The following is a 16,916-nucleotide window of genomic DNA, read 5'->3' as shown; positions in this document are numbered from 1 at the left end:
ACACAACATGCAGTATAAATTATAAAAGATTAAAAGGAGAGGTCTGGCAACCTTACTTATCCGCTGCACATCTGCTGTATAGTCTCCCTTATATGGGATATCAGGAAAGTACCAAGTGAACAATAATTTGTTAAGCCGGACAAATGTGTTAGAAGGGACCGTGCACATCACATTGTGCAGTAGTACGTCCAGGCAGCGCAGCAAGAATACCATTTTGGTCAGAGATATTCCTATGATTGAGAGGGGCAGGATGTTCCAGAACTCTAACGCCTGTCCCAGACCCTCCAGCAGCTACCCCAAAGTTATTAGTGGCTAGGTCTCTTCAGGATCCACCTGTCTGTCCCTGTGGACAAGACTGCTGTTGCTCCAGCTCTGTAAGCTCACGTACCAGTTGCCAACGCACCTGTACTATGTGCTCCCCTCTTAGTGCTACCTTGTAGGCCTCCCATTCAGTTGCCTTGCTGCCCGCCATTCCAGCATTGCATTGAAAGAAGGAAGTTGCGTATTCTGGGATTTGGCTTTGGAAGGCTTTGTCCATCATGGCCTCTGCCAGCAGCTGCCACTGAGTAACCCTGAGCCTGTCACCTAGGCTTAAGCGCCACCAACAACAGGGGGTGATGTCAGATATTTTGATTTAGGTAGACTGAGGTCTTATTCACCTCAACATTAGCCCTGCGAGCAAGCATGTCATCTCTGGCTGTACCCCCCATGGATATGTGAGTAAGGAATATGTGTGCTTTACTGTATGTGCATGATGCCAAATATCTTCCAGGTGAAGTTCCTCTATTGCCGTACCCAGCGTCCTTTCTGTATGAGGTTTATATCCTGGCTTTGGGAAGTGCGTATCTAGATGCCTGGCCTGGGCAGAATTGAATTTGCCTGCCTAATTAAGGGCATCTTTATGTAGGGAGCAATAGCCCATATTAAATGTGGAAAAAGGCCCTGTCCTCTACATTAGGGGTGTAGGAGTTACTACGCAGATGTCAAATCTGTGTAGGAGCTCCACAACATCATCATATTTACTCAACATGCACTGTTATTGAAGGTTAAAATGTCCTTTTTCTGTGAAACCCACAAAACTTTTTTTTGCAACTAAATATAATTTGTTTTTTAAGGTGTGTTGCACTGTCAGCCCAACCATTGTTGATTATTGTCAGAAAGTTAACATGATGAAGATATTAACATGATGAAGATACTGATGAAGGATTGCAAAATGCATGAATGTAACTTTACAATTTTTCAAATCTTTTGCTTAATTGTTAATCTAAGAGACTAATATAGTTGCTTTTCAGTATAATTGACAAGAATATTCTTTGTCAGTTCTTATTTAATAGGTTGCTGGTCTCCCTTTCAACTCTGGTTTTGTTCTCATGTTTTTCTTTTTTTTCCTCCACCAGCTGGACAGAGAAAATAAGGTGGCTGGCATCTTCCCCCGACTGACCTGTAAAGACAAATCTACCTACATTCAGTCTTCCACAAAAATTTATGACGATGTGAGTATGTAAGACTATTGGTTGGTAATCGCCACTCTTTGAATGTTTATTCTTGACTACTTCGTAGAATCGGCTTAGAATGTTGGTGCCTTCAACTGGATCCCTATATACATGTAGGAAGCTGGCTCTTTATATAGTGGACCAAAACGAGTCACAAGCATCCTGGGGACAAGGGAGAACAGCTGGTTTGTCGGTACCCAGCTGGGTGGGCTTGGGGTAGATTGGAACGGTCAGCTGGGCTCTGTGCATCCTAGGGCCTTGCAGTCGTCTGTCTCTCTTGGTTGATGGTGCAAAATCAGCACAACTGGGCCACTCTGGAAGTAGGTCTGATGCCCCTCGACAGCTGCTCTCTCTCGGTGCAGTGGGAATCTGGATTGTACTCTTATGGGCTCTGTTTGCTACAAGGGGTCCTATACCACGGGTATTGGTCTTGTGCGGCTCTGATTGGCCCTGGTGTCCTCTCACTTGATTGGGGGCGGGGGGGCAGATCAGATCTGAGTTTCATGAGTACAGGGTACCCTTCTTGGGAGGCTGCTGCGTCTGGCAAATCGATAAACCACAATTTGTGTGTTCGAGGCATGTGGGCTGCTGAATTCATATCTATAGCATAGATTGCCGCCTAGTGTTGGGTCCGGATGATTGCACATTGTTGTCCTGGAAGAGTCTTCGAAGTATCACGAGATAGGTGGCTCCTCCCCTGGACTACAGTGCGCATGGGCATCGACTCCATCCCCAGATTGTTTTTTTCCGCCATTGGGTTCGGATGTATATTCGTTATCTCCAGTTCGAAATCGATATAGACTTTCTTAAGGCCTACAGGCCTTTTCCGATACCGTCGGTATTGTTTTTGCGCTCGGTGCCCAACTCTGTTCTGGCTCGGTTCCAGAGTCGGACGTCCTGAGGAGTCGCGTAACTCTTTGGTGCTCGAGGCCCAGTCGACGCAACAAGGCTTCCATCATGGAACGGAGCCCATTCAAGAAATGTCTCGTGTGTGGATCTAAGTATCCCCACATCGACGTCCACCCGGTGCCAGTCGCCGGACCACGATGACGCCAACTGTATGGCTTGTTCCAGGTTTCGATCGAAGAAAACGATTCGACTTCGGCGCGTGGCGCGCCTGGAGGCCCAGCAGTCGGCCCCGGCACCGGTGGACATCTTCGAGAGAGAAGAACCAGACGACCACGAAATTCATCTGCAGATTTCACCTCCTGTGGAGGAGATCGACTACGACGCGGACGTCGAAGCGCTCGATGCAGAAGACGTCGTCGACGAGGTAGGAGACGACAATGAGGCCTATGGGGCCATGGAAGATAGCTCGGGCGAAGAGCTATGCCCCGTTCGAACACTCACTAAGGCTCAGGTCGCGGGATCGCCTCACGGCCTTACCGAAGACCTTGCACCCAAATCCACGGCCTCGCCTACGGGCCCGGCTACGGACACTTCTGCGGAGCCGCCGGTCGTCAAAACGAAACCGAAAGTGAAACCCTTGGTGTCGACGAAACCGAAAGTGATAGAAACGCCACCGAAACAGAAGACGTCTGTCACTCTGGCCGCCCCCTCGTCTTCCTCGATGTCGGGGCAGCCGAAGCTGAAGAAGGCTGTCGACCCGGTGAAATCGACCAAAGGCGTCCAGCCAAAGTCGGTCAAGGCCGTCGATCCAAAATCGAGCAAGCGGGTCGAGCCGAAGACTGGGGCCCCAACCCCGGGAGTCAAGGCCGCCGACCCGAAGTCGTCGGGGCCGAAGGCCGTCGGCGCGGAAGGAGGACACGGCGCACCTAAGAAAGCTGCTCCTGTACCTCAGCCGGAGAAGACCAAGACTTCGACGCTCCAGTCTTCACACGCTGGTGGACCGAAGACGTCTGTCGGGTCGACGAAACGGTCCGCTTCCTTTACGAAGCAGGTGTCGGACTCACTGCAATGTATCAGGAACAAGGCTTCTGCGGTCGATCCGAAGGATGCTTCCGCCCCGAAGCCGGCTGCCAAGACGCCAACGTCTTCGACGCCGCTCCTGTTTACGTTACCGCCTAAGGTGGCACCTAAGGCCTTCGCACCTAGGTCGGTCACCAACCCGCCCGTGCAAGGGTCTGCTGGGTCGAAGCCTTCTACGCAGCTTGTGAGCTTGAAGCATCGACAACCCTTGGTGGAGGAACAGTCGTAACACTTTATCGACGCCGACACTGGTAAACTTACCCTCTACAAGAGGAAGATCACGGCGACGCAGCCTTTGGAGTCCTACACGATTCCTTAAAAGCGCAAGAAGCCTTCTACGGATTCCCCGGTTCTGGTTGAGCCACTTGCTACACAGACTCCAAGAATTGCTACTCCCTCACCCATTTACTCAGATGTGGAGGCTGGGGAAGGTGATGACGAACAGTATAACTTTCCTGCCACCACTGATCCTGAAGATCACCAGGACTCTTGGGCAGATGCAGGGGACCCAGGAGATCCACAAACTGCCTCGGACACTCAGGTGTACAATGTCAAAACCTCTCCTACTAAGGATTCTGCGGCATTTAATGCTCTCATTGAGAGGGCAGCTACAAACCACGACGTCCAGCTGCATGCTGACCCTGTTGACGTGGACTTCCTTTTTGATACCTTTTCCACAGCAGAGAAAACTGTCAAAGCTCTCCCAATGTTGAAAGGGGTTCTCAAACATGCTGCGGACATCTTTAAAGAACCCACACGTGCCAGGGTGGTCAACCCTAGAATTGAAAAAATATATAAGCCGGCACCTGGCGACCCGACCTACATCAAGGGCCAGTTGCCATTGGACTCTCTGGTCGTTTCTAATGTCCGGAAGAGGGCGAATTCGCAAACCACTGGTGATGCTCCTCCCCCAGACAAGGAATCTAAAGTGCTGGAGGCATCAGGGAAGAGGGTGGCGTCTCAAGCAGCCAATATCTGGCGTATCTCAAACACTCGGGCACTCTTGGCCAGATATGACAGGGTGCACTATGACACACTAGAGACCCTGCTACAACATCTACCCGATCAGTATAAAGAGGCGGCGGAAATGCTCATTCAAGAGGGGAAGCTCATCTCCAACGCTTCTATTAAATGTGCACTGGACGTGGCGGACACCGCTGCCAGGGCCATTAACACCAGTGTGATGTTGAGACGTCAGGCATGGCTCAGAATCTCCGGTTTCAAGCCGGAGATACAAACCACCATCCTCAATCAGCCGGTCAACCCTGATAGATTGTTTGGACCTGAGGTGGATGCCACACTGGAAAAAATAAAGAAGGATACAGAGACTGCGAAGTCCATGGGAGCTCTCCAGTCCCAACAGTTTCGGGGCAGTACTTTTCGTCGCTCAGGCAATAGAGGTGTTTCCAGAGGCCAGATGTCCCAGCAAACGCAATACACTAAAAGTGGGGCGTAGTCCTCTTACACCAAGCAGAGTAGAGGCGGCTATCGGGGCAACAGTGCCAAAGGCAGAGGCCGTGGAAATAACTCCCGTTCCTCTGCCACCACCCAGCAGTGACGCCCTGCCCCTGCCCCCCGAACACACAACACCTGTCGGGGGGAGGCTCCAGCAGTTCCTGCCAGTCTGGAAATCCATCACCACAGACAGGTGGGTCAGGAAACTTATCCAGTTCGGTTATTGTCTAGAGTTAACGTCCACTCCACCCAACATGCCACCAAAACAACGTCCTATGTCCACAGAGCATTTGCACTTATTGCAGCAGGAGGTACTTGTCATGCTGCAAAAAGGGGCAATCGAGCTCGTGCCGGTGGAGGAAGAAGGCACAGGAGTGTATTCCCTGTACTTCTTAATCCCAAAGAAGGACGGGTCCCTCAGACCCATTCTGGACCTCAGACCCCTAAACCAGTATATTCTCTCAGAACACTTCCACATGCTGACGCTGCAGCAAGTTCTTCCGTTGCTCAACCAGGGAGACTTCCCCGCAACCTTGGATCTCAAGGATGCATACTTTCACATTCCACTACATCCATCACACAGAAAATACCTCAGATTCACGATTCAGGGTCGGCATTATCAGTTCAAGGTCCTTCCTTTCGGAGTCACCACGGCGCCCAGGGTGTTCACAAAATGCCTGGCGACAGTGGCTGCGCACCTCAGGAGGCAGAACGTTCACGTTTACCCTTATCTGGACGACTGGCTTGTCCAAGCAAAGTCGGCCCAGCTGTGCGCCGCCAACATGTCCCACACCATTCACCTTCTTCACAGTCTGGGATTCTCACTCAATTATCCCAAATCGCACCTTCAGCCAGCCCATATGCGGCAGTATCTGGGCGCGACAAAAGTTCAGACCGCAACACTCGCTTCCAGCAAGAGTGTTCATGCAGTTGATAGGCATGATGGCCTCCTGCATCTTCATAGTCCCGCACGCGAGGCTACATATGCGTCCGCTTCAAGAGTACTTGGCTCGTCAGTGGAATCAGGCTCACGGACTGTTAAAGGACCTAGTGTTGGTGACCGGTCGGGCATAAAACTCTCTGCATTGGTGGAATCCACACAACCTTTGCAAGGGCCGACCGTTCCAGGAGCCTGTGCCACAACTTATCCTGACAACGGACGCATCTCTCCAGGGTTGGGGAGCTCATGTACTCCACTACACAGTGCAGGGACTATGGACTACGCAGCAAAGGAAGATGCACATCAACCACCTAGAGCTGATGCCAATCTTCATGGCAATGAAGGCATTCAAAGTACATCTGTGCAACAAAGTAGTGTTGATCCGGACGGACAACATGACGGCCATGTACTAAATTCAGAAGCAGGGAGGTACACACTCTCCACAGTTGTCTCATCTGGCTCAGAGCATGTCGAAGTGATCCATTCAGAGGAGCATCTTCCTCATGGCGGAACACCTCCCGGGCAAGGACAATCAGATGGCGGATCTGCTCAGCAGGTACAGCCACCAAATGCACGAGTGGGAGATACATCCATCAGTACTCCACCCGTACTTCCTGCAGTGGGGTCATCCACAGATAGACCTGTTTGCCACAAGAGAAAACGCAAAATGCCAACACTTTGCCGCCAGGTTCCCTCACCCACAGTCGCAGGGCAATGCGATATGGATGAACTGGTCAGGCAAATTTGCGTACGCTTTTCCCCCAGCACCTCTCATACCGCTGGTGGCACGAAAGCTAAAGCAACACTCATTGACACTCATCCTGGTTGCTCCAACGTGGGCACGCCAACCATGGTACACCATGTTTCTAGAACTCTCCGTGGTACCGCATCAAAGGCTGCACCTCACGCCCAGGCTTTTGACGCAGAGCCATGGCGACATTCAGCACCCAGACCCGCAACAGCTCAACCTGGCGATCTGGCTCCTGAAGTCTTAGAATTTGGCTACCTTAACTTGCCTACCGACTGCATGGATATCATACGGGAGGCAAGAAAGCCCACCACCAGAGCTTGCTATGTAGCAAAATGGAAGCGGTTTGTCATTTACTGTACAGAACACAACATCAACCCGTTAGATGCATCCACTCACAACATCATCTGTTATTTGTTACATCTTTACAAATGCAAGCTGGCATATGCTTCCATTCGGATACACTTATCCGCCATAGCAGCTTATCTCCAAAACAGGCAGCATCTCTCCGTTTTCAGAGTGCCTGCCATTAAAGCCTTCCTAGAAGGACTGAAACTGGTCATCCCTCCCAGGACCCCGCCAGCTTATGTATGGAACCTTAATGTGGTCCTCACCAGGCTGATGGGCCCACCTTTCGAGCATCTGCATTCATGCGAGGTTCAGTTTTTAACATGGAAAGTGGCTTTTCTAATAGCCATTACGTCTCTGCGCCGTGTTAGTGAGCTCCAAGCGCTCACTATCCAAGAGCCATTCATACAAATTCACTCAAACAGGGTGGTGCTGCGCACTAACCCTAAATTTCTTCCTAAGGTGGTTTCACAGTTCCATGTCAATCAGACCATTTAACTGCCCGCGTTCTTTCAAAACCCAGAGACTGTAGCCGAAAGAATGCTCCACACTCTTGACGTCAAACGAGCTTTGATGTACTACATCGATAGGACCAAGGATTTTAGGAAAACACAACAACTCTTTGTTGCCTTTTCAGCCCAGCACAAAGGCAACCCCATTTCCAAAGCAGGTCTAGCCAGGTGGATCGTTAAGTGTATTCAAATTTGCTATCACAAGTCTAAGCGCACTTTAACGGTCCCCCCCAGAGCCCACTCCACCCGCAAGTTGGGGGCCTCCATAGCTTTCCTTGGTAATATCCCTTTGGAAGACATTTGTAGAGCAGCCACATGGTCTACACCACACACATTTACTAAACACTACTGTGTAGATGTGCACTCCAAGCAGCAGGCAGCTGTGGGGCAGGCTGTTCTTAAGACACTTTTTCAAACGTCTGCAGCTGGCACAGGCGGCCGCCGTTAATGGAGGGACTGCTATATATTCTATGCTATAGATATGAATTCAGCAGCCCACATGCCTCGAACTGAATATGCTACTTACCAGTATGCATCTGTTCTTGGCATGTAGGGCTGCTAACATTCATATCGCCCGCCCTCCTCCCCGGCGCCTGTAGCGGCTGCAGAATTCAAACTTACTCTTAGCATGGTCATCGCTCACACTGTTACACTCCATCTTCGCCACAATGGCTAAAAACAATCTGTGGATGGAGTTGATGCCCATGCGCACTGTAGTCCAGGGGAGGAGCCACCTATCTCGTGATACTTCGAAGACTCTTCCAGGACAACAATGTGCAATCATCCGGACCCAACACTAGGCGGCGATTTATGCTATAGATATGAATGTCAGCAGCCCTACATGCCAAGGACAGATGCATACTGGTAAGTAGCATATTCATTTCTGTGCCTGCAGACTGCAATAAAGTAGCTCCTCTGTTCCAGGGGATATTTCTGGCAATTTATGAAGGGCTAGCAGTCTCCCGGGGCTCTTGAAAGCTGTTCAGCTGCAGGACGTGTCACTAGTCACAATTGTTGAAACTGGTACTTGCAGGCAGGGTTTGGCGCCAAATGTCCACAGCATTCTTCAGTCCTTTGTCCTTTTCTTCTGGATCCATCAAATCTACGTTCCTGGTGTCAGGAGTGCCATCTAAATGCTAAATTTAGGGGCGTTAAGAGGAGTGACTAGTAGTAGCTAATGGCCTACTTCCCTTTAGGGTGTCTGCACCCTCTATGTCACCACTTCCTGTGGAAAGTGGGCATAATCCTGACCCAGAAAGCCTAATGCTGCCAAAACTAAGGTGGTGGATTTCTAAAAGTTGTCCACATCAGGTAGCCCACCTTAGGGGGTAGACCTAACCTGAGAGGGGGACACACCTCCTGACTAGCTAATTTGTCTGCCCGTCCTAGTGCCAAATGGGCGTGGGCAGGGGGTGGCATTTCTTCTGTTTGGGGAAGCCTTGGGTTGCATATCAGAGGTGGTGTAGGCCTTTAAAGCCTGCTGCATTGATATGCGGATTTCTTGGCCTTCCTGCTTGATCGTGGTGGTGGCAACACCTCTGCTGAAGCAGGCATTGTTTTATCCCTCCGAGTGCGACTCACTTGCAGGGGTCGGAAACCTGTCTGTGGTGTCAGGCTGTTCTACACCAGTCAGCCAGCACACTAGTAGTCAGAGGGCACCTCTAAGGTGCCCCCTGGGTCTATGTGTTAATAAGTCCATCACTAGAATCAGTGTGGGTTTATTAATAGGAGATGTTTAATACCAAACATCTCTAGTTTCAGAGAAGCCATCATGTAGCTGGGAAACTCGTAAATACCAGTGTCCAGCACATGTACTCAAAATGGTTTCCCTGTTCACTTGTAATATCTATGAATCCATTTAGACATCACAGGGCCATATCTGCTCAAGCAGATAGGCTCACACATGTAGTATAGTATATCCTGCCTTAAGGATAAGGCCTGCTGTTGGGCTGACTTACCTATACTGCATGCAGTTTCTGCAGGCATGGCACACAGGAGGTGTGCCATGTTATGTCTTCAGTTTTCTCTGCACCATGGCACGCAGCCTGCATTGGCAGTTTGCATGTTGGTGCTGAGGGGGTCCCTTAGGGTGGCACATTGCATGCTGCAACCCTTAGGGATCTTTTTTAGCCTCCTTTCCCTAGGTACCAGGAGTACAATTTACTAGGGACTTACAGGGGATGCTAAAGGTATTGCCAATTGGTGGGAACAATTTACAGTTTTAGGGAAAGATCTGGCACTGGGAATAACATGGATAGCTGGAACCCAGTAGACTTCTGTTAAAATTGCATCAGATACCAGGCAAAATGTTGGGGGTGACCATATAAAAAACGGGCATCTTGTTACTCATCCCCCTCCCTGCCCTCCTCCCTCCCCCAGACGAAAGAGAATAGGACTAACCTTTCCCAAGAGAATCTTCATCATCTAAGGGTAAAAACCTGGAAAGGCAATCTGCATTTTCATGGTCTGTCCCAGGTCTGTGCTCCACTAAGAAGTCCATAGCCTGTAGGGAGGTGCATCACCTCAACAGTTTTTAGGGTTTTCACCTTTCATCTGCTTCAGTCATCTGAGAGCCAAGGAATGTCCTGACTTGGTTCTGGGTTGTTGGAGCTTCCCAATCCAGAATTGTCTGGATCTTGGGCTGTAAAGGTCAAACGTGTCCTCCACTACAAGGTGGTCCAAGTACACTACTGTGCCCTACCTTATCTGGCACTTGCTTGCCTTGATAGTGAGGCCTGCAGCTTGCAGAACCTTCAGCACCTTCCTAAGATGGATCAGTTGATCCTGCCAAGTGGAACTACAGACCGCAATATCGTCCAGGTATGCTGCACTAAATGCTTTCAACCCATCAAGAACTTTATTCACCAACCTCTGGAAGGTGGCAGGGACATTCTTTAATCCAAAGGGCATAATCGGGAACTGATAATGCCCAACAGGGGTTGAGAATGCGGTCTTTTGCTCAAGTGGTCAGACCAATCTGCCAGTATCCTGATGGCAAATCAAAGGTACTGAGAAGTGTGGCCACCCCCAACCTGTCAATTAGCTCATCAGCTCTAGGAATTGAGTATGCATCTGTCTGTGTTACTACATTGAGGTCCCTATAGTGCACACAAAACATCAACTCTGGTTTTTCACACTTGGGATAAGGTTTTGAGACTGACAGAACTGGCTGGCACAGGAGCTCTCGGGGTTCAATTACTCCCAATTCTAGGATCTTGCTGACTTCAGCTTTGATGCTCTCTTTGACATCATCAGACTGCCTGTACATTTTTTTTTGACAGGTGTATTGTCACCAGTGTTCACATCATGGGTACACCAAGTAGTCTGACCAGGGGTTGGGGAGAAGAGCTCTGCATACTGCTCCAGGACTTGCCTGCATTCAGCTTGCTGTTGGGCAGAGAGGATGTCTGAGAAGACAACACCATCTATTGGTCCATCTTTTTGGCTGTAGGGAAGGAAGTCGCTCTCTTGCTTCCTGTTCCTCGTCAGTGACCATGCGCATAGTCACATCAGCCCTGTCATAGAAAGGCTTTAGGTGCTACAAAACTATATGAAACCTAGGCCTTATTCTTTTTTTGTACTTATTTCTATGGTATTTTTTATTTACCGGGGACTCCCATCTCGACGAGGTGGAATGATACAAGCAATGGGAATCTATGAAAGTTACCAATACTGGAGAACCATAGTTGCAGGTATGTAACTTGTTTTCTTAGCTCACTTCGCCACCTCAGTTCTGACCCAGCTATATGCAAATCAGTCTTGACCCTGTGCCTCATGAAAACCGTACAGCCCGAACTGCCAAGCAAGGTCTTCTCTGAACCGGAAACAAGCATCCTGGAACCGGTTTCTGGTAACACCCTTCATCAGCCAGGCTAGCTTGAATCCAGTGGCAAAGTGAGCAAGGGACCCACGTCTGGGCATACCCTGCCAACTTGGGCCGAACAAAGCAAACACAAGGAGATGGTGGACGGAGATGATGGCCTGTTCCCATGAGGCACAGGGTCAAGACTGATTTGCATATAGCTGGGTCTGAACTGAAGTGGCCAAGCGAGCTAAAGAATGATGATGGATTCAACTCAGATCTGTGACTGGGGGTGAGTGTCTGAAAAGTTTCAGCGCTCATCATCTCCTTGTGTTCGCTTTGTTAGCCATTTATTTTCTCCGAAAGAAAGAGACCACCAAGTCCCCACAGCCTTCCCATTTAGCCCACACCATTTGGAAGTGGGCTCTCATATATAACTTTCACCTCTTAGAGGAGTATCTCCAGAGAAAGGACAATGACTTTGCGGATCTCCTCAGCAGGAGGCACCAAAAAGTCCATGCATGGGAACTCCACCAGCAAATCCTCATCTAATACTTCCAGCGTTGAGGACAATCGCAAATAGACCTCTCGCCACAGCAGAAATCGCCAAATGCCCAAACATCGACAATCCAATGGCAACGAACTATGGATGAGTTGGTCCAGAATATTTGCTTACACTTTTCCACCTCTCCCACTGCTTCCATATCTGGTTCGCAAGCTTCGACAGACATCTCACCCTCATCCTGGTAGCTCCTATGCATGACACCCAAGGTTCACCACACTTCTCGAATCCTCAGTTGTTACCCCACAAACCACTACTGAACAGGCAGGACCTTTTCACACAGAGCTAAGGAGAAATCCGACACTAGATCACTCAACCTTGCAATCTGGCTCCTGAAGTCTTAAAGTGTGGCTACCTCAATCTCCCATATAAATTTATGGATATTCTTAGAGGCACACAGGCTGACCACTCGGCCCTGTTACGCTGCCAAATGAAAAATTATTAGTTCACTATTGCAATTCAAAACACATTGATCCCTTGGCAGCTAAAGTACTGGACATTGTCTGCTACTTACTTCCTTACATACTCTGGTTTAGCTTTTACATCTATAAGGCTACATCTAGCAGTGGTGGCTGCATGTCTTCAAAATAGGCAACACTCTTCCCTATTCAAGATTCCAGTTGTCAAAGCCTTCCTGGAAGGTCTTAAGAGTCATTCCTCCCAGAGTGCTGCCAGCTCCCACGTGAAATATCAATATTGTATTAACAAGATTAATGGGCCTTTCTTTTGAACCCCTCTACTCCTGCCCATCCAATTTTTATCCTGCAAGGTAACATTCCTTGTTGCTATCACGTCACTCAGATGTGTCAGTGAGCTGAAGTAATTCACTTTAGAAGAACCCTTCTTCCAAATACATGGGGATAGGGTTGCACTTCGCACTAACCCCAAATTTCTTCCTAAGGTGGTCTAACAATTCTATCTTAATCTATGGAACTACCAGTTTTTCCCCTAACCTGACTCCGTTTCAGAAAGGGCTCTCCATAAGTTAGACGTTAAAAGAGCTCTCATATATTGTTGCAGGGATTCTGCGGAGTGACAGAACTATGCTTATGTTCATAGAACCTTAGTGGGCAGGGACTGAGTCATCCTGCCACCTGAGTACCCTTGAGTCCAGGGCCGACTAACTATAGTGTCTCACTTGCCCTCCTACTCAGAGAAACCAGTGATTAGACACCCCAAAACACAAAACTCTCGACCTCTCAGGAATCTCTGTTGCAGGACACAGCCTTTCGCTCTCACACTCCTACTAGTCAACTGTAAATTCTGACAGAGACACAAGAAGAGTTTAAAATGTCTATTTTAACTTGTTTGCTCTTGTATGCATGCCACAAAAAGTAAGAAAATGCTGAACACAAATACGGTCAGCATAGTAAGTAGATCATAAATCATAAAAGAAGTTGTCATAATAAAAGACTGGGTAGCCTAACCTCCCTCCTCTTCTACAGAAGCAAAATTATTACATATCATAAGATCTCTGGGTGTTCGCACCAGACCCCGTACTGTAGCATACACAGATGATTTCTGCATCTCAGGTGCTGCCACAATCTTTTCCCTGGGAAAAGTCCCTCTCCTAGGTGTTAGGACCTGACCAGAACACAATAACAAGGGGTGTTGTTGTTTGACCTTGTCTACGGTGTTCAGACTAAATCCCAGGAATGAAAAGAATGCAAAACAACAGCAGGTTCTGGGTAAAAATAGTGTGGCACAAAGCAAAATATGTTTGTAAAGTAACGTGTGCAAAGTCGAGGGGAGTGTTCAACTTGCTCATACTAATAATAGGAAAACGACAATGGGCCTGTACGGGACATATGGCAGCATTACATTGACTGAAGTAAATCATTTAGAAAATACAATAACTATTTGTTGCTTTCTCAAATCCTCACAAAGAGAGGGTCATTTCTAAATTGTCCATTGCACGATGGATTGTTAAAAGCATCCAAACATGCTATGTTAAAGCTAAAAGAATTATACCTGTTCCTCCTAGACCCCACTCCACTCACAAGGAAGGTAACTTCAATGACCTTCCTAGGAACCATACCTATAGCTGACACATGTAGAGCAGCTACATGCAAGGACATCTTAAGGATCTTCGGAGCCCTGGCCCAAATGTATTTTGAGGGCCCCTTTTCGGAACAGCTTTGAATTTGATCCAATTTCGACTCTTTCATGCCCTCTTTGGCTGGGTTACTGACAGTGCACAAGTCACTGGTCCAAATTCCAATAAGGTTTGTTTAATATTCAGGGATAGTGACGTGTGTTTTCAATGTTGTTACACAGCAGCACCCCACTAATATTACTGCAAATAATCTTTGTGACCCCATCCCATTTCTTATATGCGAGTTCCTGTTTTACTCTAAAGGAAACTTTTTGTATGTTGCATTAAACAGAAGCATTAAACAGAAGCACAACATTTCTGTGCAAAATGTATGTAGTAGAATCTCTCACTCCTCACCTACATTTAAAATAAATTAAAGGAAAATGGTATTTAAAACAATCTCCTTGAGAATTATTCAAGATCACCAGGGCAAGACTCTGCATAACCATACTGGCTCTATCAGAGGGCCCCTTGAAAGGCTGAGGTCCTGGGCCAGAGCCAGCTTTGCCCATTCCTTAAAACATCTCTGGCTACATGGTCTTCCCCACATACATTTACAAAACATTACGGTGTAGATGTAATGGCCCGTCAACTAGCCAATGTGGGCCAAGCAGTCCTATGGACATTATTTCAAACAACTATCACTCACAAGTTAATCACCACTTATTTAAGGCTGCTTTACAGTTTATGCTAAGCATGCCTTGAATGGAAAGTGTTACACATCTGTTTGTGGCATGTAGTGCTGTAGATTCACATGCTCCCACCCTGCTTTCCGGACACCTGTTTGTTAAAGATGTTTTCACTATTTTTTTTAACAAACTCCTTTCGCATGGACATCGCTTTACTTCATGTTCTATCCTTGCCCGTCATGCGGGAAAACAATGGTTAACAATGGAGTCGATGATCATGCGCATTACCAGCAAGAGGAGTCGTCACACTACCTTGTGACTCGAAAGCCTTTCTTAGAAGAAAAACAACTTGCACACATCCGAGCCCAACACTAGATCGCGGACTTATGCTAAGCATGTATATCTACTTCTTTGAACAAAAGCAAGTTGCATATGTCCGAACCCAACACTAGATGGCAGGAGTATGCACAACATGTCAATCAGCAGCACCGCATTCTACAAACAAATGCTTACGTGGTAAGTAACATTTTCTTTATGCACTGTACACAACAGTGCTGGGAGCATCATCTCCCAGGTCTAAACCTGGAATGCTGCAGAGTATACCACTGCGTTTATAAACAACATTGTTTGGGGGGCAGTATATCTATGCAACTCCAAACACTGTTCTACAGAAAGCAGTAAATGTTTGGATTTGCGTGCAGTGCAGAAATCAGTTTCTATATATCCCCAAATGTTGTGCATTAAAGTATACATCTAACTTCTGGGCAGTATGTCTCTGCAATCCAAGCACTTCAGTACAACTAACAGTATAAGTATATTGCTGCTCCCCTGAACAGTGCAGTGCAGCAAGCCGTATATTGCTGTTCACTAAAGTGGTTCAGGAATTGAAGTACATATTTGTGGAACTACAAACATTGCTGCACAGGTAGGTACAAGTCTGTGGACCTTCCACTTCTCTACCTTTATGCAGTCACCACCAAAAAATATATAATGGTTTTACAAAGTAATTGGTGGTTTTATGGTGTTTAGGGCTTTAATTGCAAATCTAAATTCCAACAGTTGCATGGCAGCCTAATTTAAAATGTTCATTTTTGTTGATTGGTACTTCTAACTGCAGATTTCTCACATTTGGATCAGAACAATTCTTTTAGCAATGACTGGATCTGGAAGTGACAAAGCAGAGCTGTATATATTGTTGTCACCACTACTTGCTGTCAGTTCCTTTCTTTGCTAGCCCCTTGACACGATCCAGAGTTCCACTTCCATCTTTGCCTATCTTCCGATGGCTCAAAAGAATTACCAGACATTATGCTACGGAAGATCATCCCACTCCGCCATTTTCTCCCACCCACCCAAAAAAAAAAGATTCTTTCATGCTGCAGCTACTGGAAGCGCATGTCCATTATGGACTTACATGGTGTACCTACGACACAAAGTTAGTTTTATGAGCAGTGTGCCCTCATGTATTCAAAGATGATCAGATAGCAGGAAGCAAGTTCTGCATTGCAGGGCATCGGAAGAGGCCTAATTCGAAATAGTCATTCTGCTTCATGTGGCAGGGTGTTCGAGGTATGTGTGCTGTAGATACATATGCTTTGCATACCCCTGCCATCTAGTGTTGGGTCCGGAGGTTTGCAAGTTGTTGTGGTAAAGTGATAGTACGCATGGGCATCGACTCCATTATTAGATTGTTTTATTTCTGCCATTGGGTTCAGATGTGCACAATTCACTCTACCCTCGTCTGTATTGTTTCACATCGCGTCTTCCACATTTTTCGTGTCGAAATTTATGGGAAAACTAGCTAATTGAAAAAACTCTAATTGCAGCCTGAGAGCCAAGCTCATTTCCTTGATCAGCTTCTAATTAAAAACCCAGCGTCCAGTCTTCTGCCGATGGAACGGACGGTGTTTCAATTCAGTCCGCTATGCCATTCTTTATATACACGCATCGACCAGCAAAAGGTCTGTAACCTCTGTCTCTCCCCGGAACATAAAGAGGAAGGCTGGCGCGTGTCGGTCGGTCGTTCCGATCCAAAAAGACTCTATGGGACCGTCAGGCTCGACAAAGAGACGTGCATCAGCAGAGTATCAAGGTCACCCTTAACGTCTTCAGAGAAGATGTCTAGTAAGAAGAGATGGAAGCGTTTGCAGTGGAAGAAGAAGAAGCATTCTCCCTCCAAGACCCTGATTCAAAGTTGGAGATCGAACTAGAGTCATTTAGCCTTCCAACTGGACAGGGTGGAGTGAGTAACAAAGCCACTTTTGCCCACCAAACCCACTTCAACTAAACAAAAAGCTATTGGGCCACCACTGCCATCAGGCAGTGGTAGGCACCATGACTGATTCAAATGCCCTGCCTTCCTGCTCGGCACCGAAACAGCATGTCAAGCCCTCCAGTTCGGGC

General features: G+C 47.7%; 1 protein-coding gene across 1 annotated transcript in view; it reads left to right on the top strand.

Moving 5' to 3' along the window:
* CLPTM1 (CLPTM1 regulator of GABA type A receptor forward trafficking) overlaps positions 1 to 16,916 on the top strand; it is a 423,589-nt gene that overhangs the window by 320,003 nt on the left and 86,670 nt on the right. The window contains exon 11 of the mRNA XM_078660927.1: positions 1,398 to 1,493. Within this exon, the coding sequence (XP_078517053.1) occupies positions 1,398 to 1,493 (96 nt within the window). The remainder of the gene's footprint in view (positions 1 to 1,397; positions 1,494 to 16,916) is intronic.

Source organism: Lissotriton helveticus, chromosome 9 (genome assembly GCF_964261635.1).
Source record: "Lissotriton helveticus chromosome 9, aLisHel1.1, whole genome shotgun sequence".
In the NCBI taxonomy this organism is placed as follows: domain Eukaryota; kingdom Metazoa; phylum Chordata; class Amphibia; order Caudata; family Salamandridae; genus Lissotriton; species Lissotriton helveticus.
Note: the sequence above shows the minus strand (reverse complement) of the source record. Positions and strands in the feature narration are given on the sequence as shown.